This window comes from Siniperca chuatsi, linkage group LG14, assembly GCF_020085105.1.
Source record: "Siniperca chuatsi isolate FFG_IHB_CAS linkage group LG14, ASM2008510v1, whole genome shotgun sequence".
In the NCBI taxonomy this organism is placed as follows: domain Eukaryota; kingdom Metazoa; phylum Chordata; class Actinopteri; order Centrarchiformes; family Sinipercidae; genus Siniperca; species Siniperca chuatsi.
In genome coordinates, this window is record NC_058055.1 from 15,392,330 (window position 1) to 15,406,099 (window position 13,770).

Consider the following 13,770-nt stretch of genomic DNA (forward strand, 5'->3'; position numbering starts at 1 on the left):
TTTGGATGACAGAGGAAAAAAAGGGCAGCACATATTGCTGATGATGTGTCCATGTCAGGTATACACACCTGGTCGAACTGTGGGTCCTCTCCTCGCTGCAGAGATTTGTTGAGTGGCTTCTCCTGTGAGATAAGAACAGATAGAAAGGAAAGCATTCATGTCAGAAGGGATGAGAACAACTAGAAATTGTATCATGAAACTTTGAGACAGCAAACTCAAAGTTCAAATGCCTCAAAACTGTAATCCAAACTCAGACTGACCAAAGTGTCACTGCATTGTCTGTATTTGTTTAACTTTGTTTAATGTAACTTTCAATGTCATAAACATACAAAAACTCTGAGATAAAAGGCCAAACCTCTTCACACCACTATACATTATGAATTGTGCTGGCACACTTTGTTAGTAAGACAAAAAGGTGATATGTGAGACTCAATGGTTAGGTTACAGTGCATCACACATATTTGGTTTCTGCAGGCAGAAAAAATGCAAATATGTAATTCCAAGACATCTACATGGCAAACCATTAATCTGTTCTGATCAAACCCCACCTGCTTCTATGTATTTTCATTTTAGTATGTGTTCCATATAGGTGGAGCATATACCTTCCTTTCCTATTGGCTTAGGAATACGCTACAGAAAATAACAATTTCTAATAAACAAAAATGTTGGTTTGTGTGTGATGTAACTAACTTTTTGTAGCTGTAGCCGCTCCTCAAATGGTTAAGAGCAATATAATATACTGTAGCATTGTGCACCAATATGCTTTGATAGTTGACAAATGACCAATGGCTGCAAAGAGGTTACAGTGTGTCTCACTGTGAGATGCAAACTAAAGAAGCTAGTTCTTTCTTAAAAATATAAGGTATTGCTAATATGTAAAATAGGGCTTTCGAATTTAGGACGGAATAGTCTTTCAAAGGTTTGCACTGTGTAATCATAGAGAAAAAAGACCTAGGTTCAGGTATTGGTCTTGGTCCTTCCGTGTGGAGTCTGCGTATTTTACTCAGGTTTGCCTGGGTTTCCAGCTCAGGTAAAATGCTGCAGGTGTGAATGTTTTATCCTTTGCGTTTGTATTTTGCTAGATTGGATGCCAGGATATACTATTTAGCAGTGAGGCACACTGCAGGCATCAGTTCCGCAGCACAAAAAAAATTAGTCTTAATATACACTCTCATAAAAAGTCACTCTGAATAACACGCCCAGACAAAATGTCCAAAATGTATTCCTAAACGATGTTGTAACCTGAGAGAGATGAGATGAGAAATAGAGACAAAACAAGATGAGATATCAATGCAAAGTCACTCACCAGTGGTTCGGCCATGATGATGCGAATCTTGCGTTCGGAGAGCAAGGTGAAGTTCGCAAACAAGCTTTTTAGGACAAACTCGCCCGGCTTACTCTCAGGGTCCACATTGACAGGCGCCATGACGACAGGACCCTTCCTCTCTCCCAAGGTTCCACTGACTGGCGGGAGGGGTGGCTTCAGTCCCACTGGAGAGGCTGGGGAGAGTCAGGACAGGTCAATTAGTCTAAAGTAGGGCTTTTCAAAGTCTGACACCATATTTTTGTCACTCATATTATTATTCTTTGTCTTATTTCTATTTAGGGCATAATCATACTCTAAGTTGTGGAACTACAGTTCCCATAATTTGGGGATTTTGGGAGCTCTAAGAAGGAAGTCAAATGTTGCCATGGATTCAGTGAGTTAGCTGCGGGTCACAACTTAAGCACTGTTTTTTAGCCTATATTTGTTTACATTTTGGCAAAATGGCAGCATTAAAAGTACGCCGAATTATCTAATAGCAGTTCCTGACTATCACTGGATTACTTTGATACTGAAGAAAACTTAAAAACGTGATGATTGTAAGGCAAGTTCTGGAGTTATGAGTGCCTTTTTTCTATGATTTCTAAGCAGATTTATGAACATTTATTCTCGTTGGACATCAGCTCTTACTGCTGACTGTGATGATAAGCAGACAAATCAACAGGCCAAACTACAATAACTAACTTCCAGTTGTTTTTAGGAAACCAGCATGCACCGTTCTCTTTCACCTCACACAGTAGGCCTGTCTTTGCCTCACGTCTCTCCCTCTGTGCCCTCTCCTTCCACTCTCCCACCTCACAGTTTGAAAACCTCTGGTCTAAGGCCATGTACTGACACGTCTTGTGCTTTTCTTACATACAGATATACTTCACCTAGTTTTATGACCACGATGCTATCTTCATACAAGAACCTCCCTGCATTGCAAAGAAACAGACACAGACACAGACCCTCATGCTCCCTCTCCAGGTGCTTATCTTAATAAACCCCATACTTTGATTAATAACATTTTATTATTTCTTTCTGTAAAAATAAAACCCCTTAGCCATGACTAATATATGTTGAGTGTGTGTCCAAGTCTGACAGGGTACACGTTCCAGGCACACAGATGGACACACACGCTCTTTCTGGGCAGTCCATGTTTTCATTTCTCCCTTCTGATTACATCATTAGGGAGGCTGGGCACTATTAATTCTTGCAAGACGTAATGATAAACAGACAAAAAAATATACAGGGAGTGGGTGGAGTCTAGAAGGGGTTTGAGTGAGAGACAGACAGACAGACAAATATAAGGAGGGAGAGGGCATTTCCTGTCATGCGTCTCTATGAATATTGACATGCCCTTAAAATAGAACAAACTCATCACTCTAAGACACAGCACATTTCCACGGCGTCAGTCTATGCACTATAAGAGCTTAAGCAAGACTTTGTGGAAGACGTGCATGTTGCACTATGGACTATTGTTACTGATCAATACAGTTAATGAAAACACACACACTTAAAGCAGAGTGTTTGCAAGGCTGCAACAGTAACCAACAAAGCTTGTGTGACTGGAGCAAATTTGCAGGTTTGATTCCCTGAACATTCTGAGAAGAACAAGGTGCCAAAAATACCCTTTTTCCACAAGGTGAAACAAAGCAATAATTCACCAGAGCATTTCCCAGAAGTGGCTATTGTGTGTGAGTTAACAACTCTGTCAGGTCTTACTGACCTTTCATGACCACGTGACCTGACCTCACTGGGGAGGTGAGGTGTAAATACTAATTGCTGGGCAGGACAGGCCCCCAGGCCTCATAGACAACAACCTGTTGTTGAAATCTGAGCACTCAAATGGTGCAAACATGCGTGCACATGAACACACACACCCCTGCACGCTTACCAAGGCCCTTGATGAAGCTGATGACACTAGCCCTGCTCCATTTAGTTGGCACTTCCATGGTGCAGACAGCCACACAGAGATACAAGGATACAGTGGGTAAAATGGGCAGAAACAGTGGGATGGAGGAGGAATGGGACACTGGGAAAGGGTATGAGGAGGGATAGCTGAGTAGTTTACAAGATGTAAAATACAGCTACCATGACTGACAAATAAAAGAAATTCCTTGCAGGAGATTAACGGCACAGAAGTTTGTCTTTAATATCCAACTATTCCACCATGACTGTAACTAAAGACATCAGAGTAATGTCTGGCTTAGGCACCTGGCAGGTTTAACCAAAGCTAAAAGTGTGAAGCTCCATCCTTCAGAAAATCATTGGCAGGTAAAGTGAAAGACGTGTGCCTGAGGCGAGAAAGAAAACTCCAAATCCAAATGAAACAGGAAGATATGCTGTATCCACAGACCGGAAGAGCCATAGCCAGGGTAAAACTGCCCAAGTGAAGACGACTTGACGCCTCAGAGCTGCGAGTGTTGCAATCACAGAGGAAGGAGATGGTGTCAAAGTGTCTTCTCAAAATAACAGAAGAGACAACCAACTTATTCCATCTTGAGTGAAGTCTACCAACAGGGATCGAGAAATAGCCCACTGTACTGCTCCAGCAGAGTCTTAGGTAGATCAGACGCTGCGTAGAGCCCCATGATTGAGAGCTATATGAGCCTACAGACCAACTATCAGTTTCTACTTTAGCTTCTGCTCCGCCTCCAGCCTGCCATCACTTCTCTGTACGACAACTCCCGTGACCTTGGAATCCTTGCATTGGAAAGTTGTATTGAAATAAAGTGCTTCTTTCAGAGTGGTTTTGTGGCTGTCCTTTAGTTGTCAGTAGCAGTTAAGTAAAGTCTGCTCCTTGTAGAGATCTGACCAGAAGGGTTGGATTGGAATTTCAACACTGCCCCGAGAGAGAGGCGAGGGGAGGAGGGAGGCGCTATATATAGACCACTGGAGGTCACTCTCTTACATACCCACCACTCCCACTGACCCCTACTCATACAGAAGTGCACACAGACACACTCACAGAGACACAAACACGCATACATAAACACACTCACATACACGTGTACACAGAAAGTGACAAATCAGGAAAACTAAGTAATGTGATTAAACTACAAAGCAAATGGCACTGATCTAATTTAGTGAATACAAGGCTGACTCTAAACAGAGATAATACAGCTTCTCAGTGACGTGAATTTAAGGTGTGTTTGTGTGTGTCAGAATGTGTACATGCATGTGTGTGTGAGCCTCATGCATGTTAGTAGGGGAACGAGATGAGAATAGGAAGACGTAACGGTGTCCGATAGAGCCGTCGATATAACACACCAGAGCACTTCCCGGGACTCTTGTAGAGATTTGCATGACTCAGCATTTTAGGAGGTGAATCAGCAGAAATCTGTTATGTCTAGTCAATACAGGTCTACCTTGGTTTAATCACATTTTATATCCTAAAAGGTTTACTTAACATACTGTGAGCAAGACTGAGGCTAGTAGAGAGACGACTTCATCCATCACGTCATACTGACAAACAAGCAGACTGAAGTGATGAACCATTACTAACATGCATTGTGAGGCATGTACACATCCTGACGCATCAAGAACGTAGCTATCAAACATTAGTCATAATATAGAGGTTGAAATTAAGGCCAAGATGTTAACTTCGGTTGGTAAGTATTGAAAATGTAAGTTTTCTTGGCTTGTAAAAGACAACTCAATCCTCTACTGCTTGTATATTTTGTTGGCAGTGTCTAAGAAAAGTGGATTGCGATGAGTCACTTTTAAAAGCACAGACAATTACCACAAACACACGTCGACTGCCCTCGTCAAGACCTAGCAGAACCAAACCTGTATGTTGTCAGAGGAGGCAGATGACACAATCTCACTGCGTGCGATTAATGTAGTCTGGCATTTTCATTGTGTTACTGTTGGTTGCATTTTAACTGACCCTTAGTCAGTTAGTTATGAGAGCTGTAAGTGCAACAAAGGTAAATCTGTATGCTTGAATTACAGGTATATTCACATATACAACTGAGTTTGACATATAGCTGAAAAATAAAAATGATGTATATGTATTATAGTATAGTAGTATAATTCAAAATATAGGCCTCCTCTACTGATGCTTACAAAGATTAGAGATGTAAACAAACCCTGTAGAGCATCAGAAAATTAGAATATCTTATTCTAATAACTTAGAATAAGATTTAGCTGGCAGGTTACAATACTGTGTTTCCATTTTGATAGTGCGGCGACCCTTTTGTTTACATTTGGATTCAGGATTGTTCTTTTCACCATGAATACCATGTAAGAATGAAAACAAAAACTGGAAATTTGAAAAAAAAATCCTGTCATAAAATCTGAGTTAGCTTGTTGCAGCTATGTGTGTGTCTTGATACAGTTGATACAGGTCTATACATGATTATTTCAGTAAGTTCAACTTGATGAGGTCAGCTATTTATCTAATGATTCCACTCGATAAGCAACTTATGCTTGAAACACAAACCTAACTTGGACATATTAGGCCTGTTTCTTGGCTTTCTAGCCTTCTGACTTCATCACAGACGACTGAGGGGTAACCATCAACACATCCCCACCAAATCCTCTGTAACCCTTACACCATCATAACACCTGCTGACAGTAACCTTCAGCACACATCAAATATATGAGCTCCACACAGCTGCCCTGCTAACCACACACACACACACACACACACACAAACCAAAATGTTTTTATAGTATCTAATGAAGGGGACACGCACAACACGAAGACCATTCAGCAACAGCACATAGAGAGGTTTCCATATGAGGCTTAAACTACCCCCACACACACACACACAACACACACACACACACACACACACACACACACACACACACACACACACACACACACACTCACACACATACATGCACAAAATGAAAGCTAACACAGGCAGTGTTCAGTCAATATATGAAAATCACAGAGGCACAACCAGTTAAAAAAAATATTGATGTTACAGTAAAAGTAAACTAGAGGCTGCATGGTGATGACTATATTAGAGTCCCAGTGGTGAAATAAGATAGCAGTGCTTTCTGCTTACTGTAACATCTCAGGTTCATGAGCCTACTGCTGAAAGTGGGGGAAAGTACAGTATGTCCAGCTGGCGACGGTCTGGGATGCTGCTGCTGGTACAGTAGGGAATTGATTAACAGATTTGAGTCTTTCCGACTGTAAACAGCACACAAAGTAGGGGTGATATGATGACATGTAAACATACAGTACAGATCTGTGTTATAATTTTGGTTGAGCTTTACAGTGTTTTTGGACAAAACTCTTTAAGTGCTAGGCATAAAGATTATAACAAAGTCAAAGACTGACTTCTTCTTTTGCTGAGTAATGTGCTGTATAATTCATAGAGAAAAATGCTGAGGAGCCAGAATTACCCTCAACTAACCCCTGGAGCAGGTCTCTCTCTCAACCCCTTGCCTTCCATAATTCCATTACGTAACATTGCCAAATATTGACAGTGTGGATCATATGCTGCCTGTTTTTCAGTCTCATCCACTCCTGATGCACACACAGATACACAAACAAAATAAGCACAGTCTGTGCACTGCAGGATCAACTGACGACTAGTTGGTCTGCTACGTATCACGCATTTGTTTGGCATACCAGCAACAACAACTGTGATGTGTTAGCTGTACTCACTCCCTCCTAAGGACTTAAGCAGAGACTTGATGCTGATGTCAAAGAAGCCTGAATCCTGCTGGCTGGTCGCCATGGCTGCAGAGGCTATGTCGCCACGGTGACAGACAGCAGAGGGGGGACAGGACGGCAGGATGAGATGTTGCGGACAGAGCAAGTGAGAGAAAGACGAGTGCGCTCCGAGAGAGAAAGACTGGGAGAGGAGAGAGTGATGCGGCTGGGCAGCCAGTGATGCGGATGCTGCGGTTGTCTGCTGCTGAGTGTTTGTTTGGTATGTGTGCGTTCACAAGAAAAAGTGTGTGTGTGTCAAAGAGAAAGAAAAAGAGAGCGACACTCAGCCTTGCCTGCGCTCTGTGTTGCTATCTTGCTGGCTAACACCCCCCATCCCCTCTCTGTTTTGCTCTCTCAGGACAGTGATACACAGATGTTGGTAGACGCAAGCAGCCAATCCTCTTAGAGGAAAGACAGAGAGAGATAGGGGGAGAGAGAGGGAGGGAGGAAGAGAAAAACATATAGTAGATAACACTGCACAGAGGGATCGCAGAAAATAGAGGGAAGGAAGATGGCAAGGAGAAAACTACTGAGTGAGGGACATTGAAGAGACAGTGGAAGGAGGGATACTGGAGTAATTAAAATGAAAAAGACAAAGGGCAGTCATGTAATGTAATGTTGCCTGATCACTGTTGTCCAATTCTGTCTTGCAATAAGTGCTGAGTGAGCATGCTGCAAGCTCGCCTCAGCCAATGAGAGCCAAGAGAAGCAGTGACAAGCAGTCAGCACTAACGAATAGCCAAGAATAATATCTGGTCAATGGTATCAGTGCCTCACATGTGTCCGAGTCCATACTGCACATATATTCTAAATGAGTTTTGAGTATGAAGTGTGTGCTTCATGTATACTACTTTAATTGATTTTTTATGCACAATAAAAAAATTGAAGAGATATGATCCTTTTTCGTGTTCCTGGAGCTGTCTCAACATCATCCACAGTTAGTTTAATTTTTTTGTCTGTGATTTCTGTGTCCAAAATCACCTATTTAATATACAGTGCATAATAATAAGAGTTCAAATTGAGTCTGAAATGTATGCACTATAGTCAAGGTGTGCAATTTCCACTAAGGATGGAGGCAACACTTTTCAAAATCCTATTCTGGTCCCGCTCACTGTTTAGTGTATACTTTAATATATTTTTATTTATAGTGGGGAACTGAGACCCAGCAATATACTACTTTCCATCTTCCCCTACTGGTTGAAAGAGGACATTGCAATAACACATTACAGTCCACCCCAGTCAATGCCAACACAGGTCAGCCAGTAGTTAATTTCCTGAGGTAGTCCATTGGTTTGTCTCCAACCAATGTTTGTGAATATTTATAGTATGTTCATCCAGGTATATCTGAACAACTCGCTGAGTAAAAGTCTAAAAACCCACAAGAGCATAGCATTTTACATGACCTAATCTATTGGGCAAAACATCCAGTTTCTGAGACTAGATCAAAGACTGTTTGATACAGAGCCAAGTGAGATATTCAAAAGGCAGTTTGGAGACATAAGACTGGAAATACTCTGGAAGTACTCATGCACAATGAACAACCGTAATAGACATGCTCTGATGGGATCTAACAGCTTCCACCTGGAGACTGTCTGTTGTACCAATTCATTTAAAGTTTGGGTTGGTGGTGGGGGAATGAGCTTGGGTGGTTGAAGCTGGCTGGGAAAACCTAAACAGTGTAAGGGAATTACAATTTTGAGTTTTTAAGGCACTGCTGTTTCTGACTCTCACTTGACATAAAAGACTTATTGCTGTTTAGCCTTCACAAGTCAAGTATGTACTAAAGATCTTAAGGATGTCTATGTAACCAGTACTATAGCCTGACTGATACTGGATTTTTAAGGCTGATATCGATGGATATTTGGGAGTTAAAGAAATCTGATAACGATATATCAGCCGATGGTAATTTTTCAAAACATAAACACATAACATAAACAACAATGTGGGTATGGATCCCTTAGATTTGTTTTTCTTTTAAGAATTGTGGACAAAGGACATTTTACAGTTGAAAAATCAACTTGTCAGTGGTCTCTGGTTGGACAAAATTTTGTAAAGGTGACACTTTCTAAATTGCCTCAAACCTAGTTTGGCATTTCTGTAATGTAATTTCTTACGTTACTTATCGGCCGACATACACTAATACTGATATATCTGCTATAAGCTAATATCTGGATGATTTATCCGTCTAGCTCTAACCGGAACACTGGCTTTACACCAACAGCTGAATAGATGATGATGATTCAGGTGATGCAATGACAGCAGTGACAGGGTGGTGCTGCACAGGCAGGTAACTTGTTTGTGTCACTTGCAGTAATTTCGATAGTGTTCCAGTTTTGGCAACCTGCTCAGCTAAGTTAACAGCATGGCAAGTAAATTAATGTTTTGGATTCATTTCATGCATGATGCTGGATGCTCTTGCAGATATAGTTTTCAAACAATCAATATTCTACTAAGTGCCAACTTGCCATCTCTGCTGTTTTGAGTTGCATAATGTCAGGAGTAGATGGAGACACGGAGACACAAAAATCAAAATAAAGCAAAACATTAGTGTTGCACTACTATTAGCTTATCCTAGCTTGCAGGATTTTAGTGAGTAAAATAAATCAGTTACTGAGCTTACTTGATGAAAAATCCATTACCTAACATTTTTACTGGTTTCTCACCCCACCCTGTTTTTAATTTGTTACTTCCCTCCTTAAATAACTATATAGGCCAACACCACCAGCACTCGCTTACGGCGGATATTAACCTTCCACCCTACTGCTTTGGTTAAATTCTTGACAGATCATTTAAAGAGCTTAAGTATAGTTTCTGACAATGATCCAACAGTGAGAGAACATAAATTCTCTCCCTACACCTTAAACAGTCACATATTCCATTGGCTGTCCTCACAATTGTCTGTCTAAGCAGAAAGGTATGATGGCCATCATGGCAATGATGCTACGGTTGGTTGAGTTAGAGTGGAAGCACAAGTGGATAATTAGGGTCATCATGTAATTCCCTGGATGAACTGCGGAAGTGCCACAGGACATGTGAACGGGTGAGGGAGGGAGAACAGAGGCAGGGGGAGAGAAAAAGAGAGTGGGGGGAGGGGAGGGGTAGAAAGTGCATAAGATACAGTATCTTGCAAAGCTCACAGGAGAGCTACCAAGCACAGGATGGCCTGGTTCACATTAACAGACAATTACAGTCTAATCTCAAAGGAGGAGAAATATAGCAGAGAACCACTGCAGGCCTATTCCTGTCTGCAACTTCTGCTTACTCCATTACAGTACTAGGCCAAAGAGTATAAATAATAATGTATGCCTTTGTGTTAACCTGCTTACTGAATCGTGACAATCACAGAAAATCAAACCAAACATGATATTTAAAATGTTCGTCTGCAACTGTCCAAATGCCCCATGTAAGTTCTTTACACGTTAGTTACTAAATAATATTTGACTGAGCTCTGTTCTTTAGCTCAACCCCACTGCGACCTCATCTCTATGTTCTTACTCAAGAGAAAGAATGAACATGTCAAGGATTACTGCTTGTTGACCCTATTTCTCACATTTCTGTGCCAGCTGTGGGACTGCAGGAGGTTTAAGATGTTATGTATGGGCAAACTAAACATGACACATGTAGTTTTTGTGTGAGAGGGAAAGCTGCGGGTGAGGCACAGTAAGGCCAACATTTCTTGCAAGATTAAATAGCAAAATCAAGAGAAATAGGAATTTCCAAATTAAAGTGCAGTTTGTTTCTTTGGCAAATGATCTTCAGCTCCTCTTGATGTAAATGAGATCTTCTCTCTATGAAGAGGGAGCAGCTGTTTGGTTTGACAGAGAGACATGAAGAGTGGAGTGCAACTTATGTCCAAGAAATGGAAATCCATTCAAATTCATGACCTACAACGAGAATAGGGACAAACTAGCCGCAGAGTGACACAAATTTATTCATCTTACAAATAAAAATCACACACACACACATACACACACACACACACACACACACCCTTATGGAGCTCCTAGGATTCCTCACATTCTGAGCAGTGGCCTGGGCATGCCAGCTGTTGGTGACTCCTCCACACACACACACACACACACACACACACACACACACACACACACACACACACACACACACACACACACACACACACACACAGGTACATATGTTCATACATGTGCACAGACAAATGCACAAGACATAAATTGCATTGCTTTCCCTTTAACCTCAAAATAAAGATGTGTTTAATATTTCTTTTGATGGCATTTTAAGCAGTTACATATGTGAAAATGTATTGACCAAAGCAGACACACACGTGGTCACACACACACACACACACAAATTTAGGGCGAGGAATCATATCTGGCCTTTCTGGATATGCACTAAACACTGGCTGTCAGGGAATTACCGTTAATTTATGACAATTGACACGAACTGCCATTGTGACAATTTAACTGACATTTTAAATGAGAAGCTGCTACCTGAATGTTTTGTACACTGCTAATCTTTGCTAATAAGACAGAAGAGATAAGAGACTCGTTACCGTCGGAGTTTAGTGAACCTGTATATTTTGCCAACCCGGGTGTCATAACTGAGTCAATCACCGGGTCGACCAAATAATTTTTCACATGATTCACACACTCTCATTTTTACTCACATATGGAGTGAAATGCTCGCAGTTTAAGAGAATTGAGGAAAGCTAAACAGCAGGTTTAGGTGGACACACAGCAGAATTCAGTAAGGAAAGGATCAGATTTTGATTAGATTTATTTTAGCCGATACCGATCCATTAAAATATGATATATATTGATCCTTAGAATTGGTTCTGGCCCCTTATAAAGATGCACCAGGCTGAAAAGTGATAGAGACAGTAGAAGAGAGTGGTATGTCTTTTCGGGAGAACATCTTTGAATTAGAGACTGTACACAAAGAGCGTGTAGATACTCCAAATGTCATCACAATGATATGACACATTTTCATCAGTCAAATGGATCTTAAATAGTTTTAAAGCACTCCTTTGATTCTGAATGGGCCAGTTTATACTAAGGTGTTACACCAAGGTGTTAACATGAGGCACTTTATTCTGATAGTGAGTATTTTGATCATACTAGGGCTGCAACCAACATTTATTTTCATTATTGATTAAGCTTCCAATCATTTTTTTGTTTATTCAATTAATCATTTGGTCTATAAAAACTCAGAAAATGGTAAAAATGGTGCTCATCACGATTTTGTAAAGCCAAATATTATGCCATCAACTGACCAGCTGTCCAAACCCCAAAGATAGCCGGTTTACAATCACATATGACAAAGAAAAGCAGCAAACCCTCACACTGGAGAAGCTTGAACTAGGTAATGTTTAATGTTTTTGCTTAAAAATTACTTTAACAATCAATCAATTATCAAAATAGTTGTCGATTAAATTTCTCTCAATCCACCAATTGATGAATTAAGTAATTGTTTCAGCTCTAGATCATAATGACACAAACGCATCATAGTACGTCTGTTAAATAACACTACCAAACATGTGCCACTCTTCTGTCTTTCTCATATGTTCATCTGACATGTGGTTGTGGGTGTTAACTAGTCCATCATAACACAGCAGATGAGTACACACACACACACAAAATAGCCACAAACAACTATAGAGGGACTGTTTAAGGTGCACAGTTCACACAGTGGTGTCTCCTTGACACAGCTGGGTTAATCAAATAGATAACTCTTGTGAAGAATGTGTGTGTTTGTCGGTAGTTTTCATGCCAGGCATACCTGTCTCCCCAACATGAAAGCCTCAGTCATGCGCATTATCACAGCATAGCAGTCCCATAATATTCAATTTAATTGTTTTTCTCGTGTGGACACTTTGAACTTCATGATCTATGCGCTCACTTATTGAGATGTCACTGTTCATTTTTCCTGAAAGACATGTTTGTGCAGGTGCTACTTGGTTACAGAGGCACTACCTCACTCAAGAGTTCCCCTTTCACTGTACACCCACTTTTCTCTCTTCTTTTGAAGTTCAGCCAAATCCCACTGAAAAAAATGCGTAGTCAGATACAAAATGACTCCCAAAACCTTTCTGCTCTACGCGTCTTAATATGCTATTATCTTGAAATTCAATTTTCCTGACTTTTCCTTACACGTCTCTCTGACATGATCCTTTCAGTGTCACAGGTTTACTGTAAAGACACAGATAGCCTTGAACTATTTAGTCTTTCCTTGCTGCTCCTTCCTTACTATTATTGGTTGTAATGTTGGTGACCTAGGAATAAAGGATCACTCTGTCATAACTGTAACTTTGGGTCATTCTGAATAATAGCATTAGCTAAGTTAATAAATGTGAAAATGTACTGAAAGTGTTAGGCTGCCTTTTGATTTTGACCTGGCTGTGGCTTTCCAAGATATTGGTTTGTCCGTTGAGAGACCAACTGATACTACTGTAATTTTTAACAGAGGAGACAAGGACAGAGGGCAAGTCTCACAGATAAACAGATCACCCTGCAACGTAAAGGTTACAAGTTCAGACACACATAGGCCATAACTTTCAACTGTGTGTCAAAGTGTGTCAGAAGGGTAAAGTTTGCGAGCATAAGTAAGGGATGAAATACAAATAAAACTGTAGTAAAACAGTTTCAAAATACAAGCCTGCAAATGCCATTTAATGTTACTTGCTAAAATGCTAAGTTTACTAATGGCAGACTTTACAGCCTGGTAAAATGTTGTAAAGTATTTTAATGTAAAATCAGTAATATCACCATTAAATTTAACCATACGCACAGTTTATTATACTTTGACTGACAGCT

The 13,770-nt window shown here is 40.6% G+C and overlaps 1 protein-coding gene across 14 annotated transcripts in view; it reads right to left on the reverse strand.

Annotated features, from left to right (window-relative positions):
• The window catches only part of fryb (furry homolog b (Drosophila)), a 61,689-nt gene that overhangs the window by 38,357 nt on the left and 9,562 nt on the right, over positions 1-13,770 (reverse strand). For 10 of the 14 annotated variants that reach the window (XM_044222140.1, XM_044222131.1, XM_044222135.1 and 7 more), the window contains exons 2-3: positions 1,307-1,500; positions 69-122 (exon numbers count right to left, since the gene is read on the reverse strand). In XM_044222140.1, the coding sequence (XP_044078075.1) occupies positions 69-122; positions 1,307-1,426 (174 nt within the window). In that variant the 5' untranslated portion in view covers positions 1,427-1,500. Of the gene's footprint in view, positions 1-68; positions 123-1,306; positions 1,501-3,200; positions 3,488-3,662; positions 4,126-6,934; positions 7,180-13,770 lie in introns of those variants that run through there. The other 4 variants (XM_044222138.1, XM_044222142.1, XM_044222141.1 and 1 more) reach the window with 4 other exon arrangements.